The 5131-nt window shown below is 53.1% G+C and overlaps 1 protein-coding gene across 2 annotated transcripts; it reads right to left on the bottom strand.

Moving 5' to 3' along the window:
- Positions 1 to 476: 476 nt before the first annotated feature.
- Positions 477 to 3705, bottom strand: LOC109311215. Of its 2 annotated transcripts, XM_019536745.1 has the most exons (4): positions 3557 to 3705; positions 3104 to 3391; positions 1632 to 1700; positions 477 to 1513 (listed from the first exon to the last, which is right to left on the bottom strand). In XM_019536745.1, exons 1-4 carry the CDS (start codon positions 3648 to 3650, stop codon positions 1230 to 1232), a joined length of 735 nt encoding a protein of 244 aa, XP_019392290.1. In that variant the 5' UTR covers positions 3651 to 3705; the 3' UTR covers positions 477 to 1229. The 2 variants fall into 2 exon arrangements, with proteins under 2 accessions (XP_019392290.1, XP_019392296.1); XM_019536751.1 differs by lacking the exons at positions 477 to 1513; positions 1632 to 1700 and adding an exon at positions 2456 to 2866.
- Positions 3706 to 5131: the final 1426 nt, after the last annotated feature.

Here is a 5131-nt window from a genome sequence, read left to right as displayed (position 1 = left end):
GGGATCCAGTGGCCTGTTACAAACTAGTCAGAGGGGACCAGCAGGCATTGGGGGAGTCACTGTTCCCCCGAGCACCGCCAGGAGTGACCAGAAATAACGGTCACAAGCTGGCAGAGGGTAGGTTTAGGCTAGACATCAGGAGGCGCGACTTCACGGTCAGGGTGGCTAGGCTCTGAAACCAAGTTCCAAGAGAAGTGGTGCTGGCTCCTGCCCTGGGGGTCTTTAAGAGGAGGCTGGATGTATACCTTGCTGGCTGGGGTCAGTTGCTCCCAGCGCTCTTTCCTGCCATGGCAGAGGATCAGACTTGATGATCTACTCAGGTCTGTTCCGACCCTAGAAACTATGAAACATTAATTACACCTAAATTTAAAAGATACTGTGTATGTAAATTAATTTTTAATAACTTATATTCATCTTCACATATTAAAAGCTTAAATATTTTATAAATATATAACCTTTCAATAAATTAAGCGTGCAGAGTATTTAAGCTCAAGCTAAGTAATAATGGCTAAATTGAAATTAAATAGATCTATTTGGTCTAGAACAGTGCAACACAAAGCACGACAATTCAAACTGCATGAATGTACTCTGTAAAAATCATCATGGCTTGGCGTGTACATGCCATCCCACAACGCTACCACGTATGTAACTTAACACACATGACCGAATGAATGTCCATCATCTCTTTAGACAGCGGGTGCATGCATCTCAGATACAGCTGCATCTAAGAGGATGGTGAAGCACTGGCACAAGCTGCCCAAAGAGGTGGTGGAACCTCCACTCTTGGAGACTTTTATGACGTGGGTAGACAACGCCTTGGTTAGAGCAAGATGCTTGGAGCTGGTTCTGCTTTGAGCGGGGGTTGGACTAGATGTGACCTCCCGAGATCCCTTCCAACCCTCATTGTCTATGAGAAATGCACACACATCAAGAACCACATAGACAACCTGGCTTCTTGGTGTAACTTCAGGTCGTTCCATGGAACAAGCAACTCTTCTTTACTGACTGGCAAGCAGATACAGCTTCTTACAGTACAGAGGTAGCAGTTCTGATGCTGCCTGTGCAAGGTGCTTGGGGATGCCCGCTTCTGCACTAGCTCCAGCACTGTTCGGTTGTACAAGCTGTAGGAGTCCGGCAGAAAGGGAACCTTGTACAAGCCCAGACAGGACCCAGGCATTTGGGCCACATACACATCACCCGAGGGCTGGAATTCGCTGGTGGGGAAGGCACTAGACAAAGCTTCCAGCCTCTGCTCCGTCATCCCCACCAAGAAAACCGCTGGCGATGCTGTGCTGGTCTGTGTGCAAGTGACCATCGGCAAGCGTGTGTTCACCGGTTGCGAATGGCGTTCGGGTCTCCCTGGGGCTGCGCGTCTGTCCATCTGCATTGCTCTGGTTCCCATGGCTCCAGCAGAGATGCTCATATCTGCACAGCAGATAACTTGTGGCTGTGGCTGCGGCTACAATGCCAAGCACTATGAGGACTATGCCCCAACTGGGAAAAGTTTCTGCACCTGAAAGCCAATTACCCCAGTCAGAAGTGGGAGGCTGAGGTTACTCCAGAGTCTTAGCTTGTGCCCCAAGGAGCCCTCAAGTGCTCCAGGGAGGGGTAAACCCCACCCCACTACTTACCCTGGTCCCCAGGGATGATTCTGTGGGGAGATTCGGGTCCGTGCACAGGTGGGGAGGGCGAGGTAGACTCTGGAAGGAGACACAAGCAGAGGGGGTGACGGGAGGTTGGGCAGAGGAAGGCTGCAGAACACAGTCATAGCATCATAGAGACATGAGGCTGGAAGGTACCTCCAGAGCTCAAAAGTCACAGCATCATAGTGACAGAATCATGGACACGTGGGGCTGGAAGGGCCTTCTGGATAGCACAGAGCCATAGCCAGAGAGTCAGAGAGAAGTGGGGCTGGAAGGGACCTCCAGAGATCCAACCCCCTTCCTGATCTTGCATAGTGCGTTTAAAAAGCACTGCAACAGTCAAAAGATCTCGTTTTTTCAGTTCTGTCACTCTCCTTAAATGTACATCTCTTATTGAAATTCATGAAACCAAGTCTAGCCTCCTTGAGCATCTGGACGGTGCCTCCAAAACTTCAGGGTCAGTCATGTGTGCCCCTGGGTGAACATGACCACACCTAATTGAAGGTTTTTAGTTGGAGCTAGTGTGTGCACGGCTCCAAAACAAAAGCAAAATATTAAGGGCATGGGCAGATGAAGGATTTAGAAGGGGGAGTGCAGAAGGGCTGGTGCCTCATCACAACCCCCACCCCAAAACACAACAAAATAAAACGAGTTCTCTCCAGTTAAGAAGAAACCAGATACTTGGGTAATATACTAGGGGCCTGGCACTAGTATTCACCCACAGATAAAAGCAGAAACACACAGCTACTGGAATGTGCAATAGATTCTGTATAACCCTAGCCATAATTTGCTAGATTATATACGTAGGTTTAAAGAGAAAAACATAAGAAACTAGGCAAAAAGAGAGCCAAAATAGTCCAAAGCTATTGTGTCATTAGTCCCATAGTCATTATAATTATGTGTCAATCTCCAATTCAGATTCATAAAAGCAAGATCTCCCCTCTTCGAGCAGCCTGACAGTACCTTCACCGTCAGTCCTGTCTACCCCTGTATTCATGTCACCACCCGCGAAAGCAGGCTTTTAGCCACAATTAGTCCGTAGGGTTGTGATGGCGGAAAGATGAGACCAGGCAGGGCCGACAGACAGGAGAACTGATTAGTGGAAGATCGAGACCAGAGAAAAGCGCCATTATTAGGAAGGGCCGACAGTAGAATTACAGAGGACAGGTGGCTTGATTAGTGGAAGATCAAGAGCACTGGAAAGGAGGGAGGGCGATTCATACCTGTGGAGTAAAGAGATTAGCAGGAATCAGAAAAGATGATCATGCAGTCAGTGGGCTCCCTCACAGCTGCCTGGATACAAGTGTCCCCGTCTCTCCCCTACCCTTGGCTTTAAATCTTTTTTTTTTTTTCTTTCCTTCTTGGGGGGGGGGGGGGGGTGAAGCAGACAGGAGTTAGAGGGGTGCAACTGCATCACCCCGCCTCTCCCCGCATATCTACTTCCACTGTGGACTCCTTACCAAGCAGCACCAGTGTGATGTTGGCCAGGAGAGTATCATCCAGGGAGCACCTGATCTCATAGCGTCCGCAGAGCTGCTGGGCCATATTCTGGACTGTGAAGGCACCATCCTCCAGAGTGAAGTTTCTCAAGCCACGAGGCATGGATCCCTCTGGGCGCCACACCAGGACAGTTTTTGGATGCGACGTTTCCGCAAGCCATGCCCGGACTATCACTATGCAGCTGGGGGTGTCCAGGGGTACACGAGTGGCTCCCCCCTCCGGCACAGTGCAGTACCAGGCAGGGACCCCTGCAAGGAGACAGTGCTGTGGTAAGGCCCGCATGGGGTAGGAATGGACAGGAGCAGAGAAACCCTGCACCAGCTCACCTCAGGGGGCATATGCACCCAGGTACCCTGCCCTACATGTTGCCAGTGGGGAAGCGGTGACCCCAGACACCTGGGTTCTGCTCTCACCTGGTGGCTTGTCCTGACGCTGGCAGAGGTTGGGGGTGGCTGTGGTCAAGGCAAGCATCACTGCACCTAGCACCAGGCAGACAGCAATGATCATGGTGCCCCTGCTGCCCTGAAGAGGAGAGAAGGAAGCATGAGTTCTGCACCTCTCACCCCATCCTCTGCCCCACCCCAAGGCAGCCCACAGAGCCCCTGCGGGCTGCAGGGGGACAGGGTTAAAGCCCCAGCGCCTGTTCCCACCCCACAGCTCAGGAATGCGAGTCCCTCTGTGCAAAGATGCATGCTCACAGCCCTGGTCCCAGCAAGCAGGGACACACACACGCGCAGAAATTTTGGTCATGCTAGGCTGTAGTTATACTGTTCCCTAGAAGCTAAGGCTCCCAAGGTCCTCTGCGACACAACAGATGTGGCTGGCCACACATGTCAAATAATGACCTAGTCCAGGGGCTCCCAAACATTTTGATGCGGTGGCCAGCAACTTAAGAGGAGCTTGCAAATTTTGCTTCCCTCCCTAGAAGCAGTGGTGTGGGTGGTGGGGCCAGAGCTGCCATCTGACACTCAGTGGCACTGCCACGTGCCGTGCGCTGCTTCCCTGCACCCAAGCCCAGCCATCGACTAGCGGGAGTGGGGGCGTCCCCCGGCGGCCGGCAGCTGCACTCGGCTGTGGGGAAGCAGTGCACAGCACGCGGCAGTACCGCACAGCGCACAGCGGCAGTGGCGCCGTCCCCCATGCCACCGCTTCTAGGGAAGGGAGCGAAGTTTGCAACCTCCTTTAAAGTTGCTCACAACCCCCCAGGGGTCACAACCCACAGTTCAAGAACCCCTGAACTAGTCAGGCACACAATACTTGTAGCCTGGCCAGACATGCAGAGTAACTGTCACGCAGTGAACGGGTGAATTGAAAAACTAATGCAGCCCAGCCACACAGGCAAAGCATAAATGTAGACTGGGCGTAAGTGCAAAGTAACCATCATGCGATGAATGGGCAAATCATGCAAAAAATGTAGCCCGGTTCAAGCAATGAACAGATGAACTGCACAAGTGTAGAGCCCCCCGCCCCAACTCACAAGAAATAGCACATACATGCACACACATGCCGTCATGTAGCCAGGCCGGGCTTCGGCACCTTCCCCTGGCCCAGCTCCCGCAGCTCCACGAGCAGGACACACACCCAGGTCTGTCGCCCCTATTGCTGGGCATCTGTCCCCTGCCTCCCCCCATCTCTCCCTCCCCTTCGCTCTTTGGGTCTCCTTTCCACACACACCTAGAGATTCTGGGGGCCGATACCGATTTTGAAGGAGGCATATCAGCCCACGCTGACCTGCTTTCCCATACAGCTAGTAAGTCTGTTGTGGTGGACAGGGAGGGGTTATGAAAGGCGGGAAGGGCAGGGCAGGGGGGCAAATCAAGCCACCTGCAGTGAGGGAGGGAGTGGGTCTGCTGCTGCCCAGCCAGGGCAGGGCGGGGCGGGGCGGCTCCCGGCACTGCCTGCACCCCGGGGAGGGCAGGGGAGGCGTGTGCTCATCCAGTGCAAGCCCCCTGTTCCGGGCAGGAAAGGCTGCTGCTGCTCAGCCCGAT

Source organism: Crocodylus porosus, unplaced genomic scaffold (assembly GCF_001723895.1).
Source record: "Crocodylus porosus isolate Cpor-Errol unplaced genomic scaffold, CroPor_comp1, whole genome shotgun sequence".
In the NCBI taxonomy this organism is placed as follows: domain Eukaryota; kingdom Metazoa; phylum Chordata; order Crocodylia; family Crocodylidae; genus Crocodylus; species Crocodylus porosus.
This window is presented reverse-complemented; position numbering and strand designations above follow the sequence as displayed.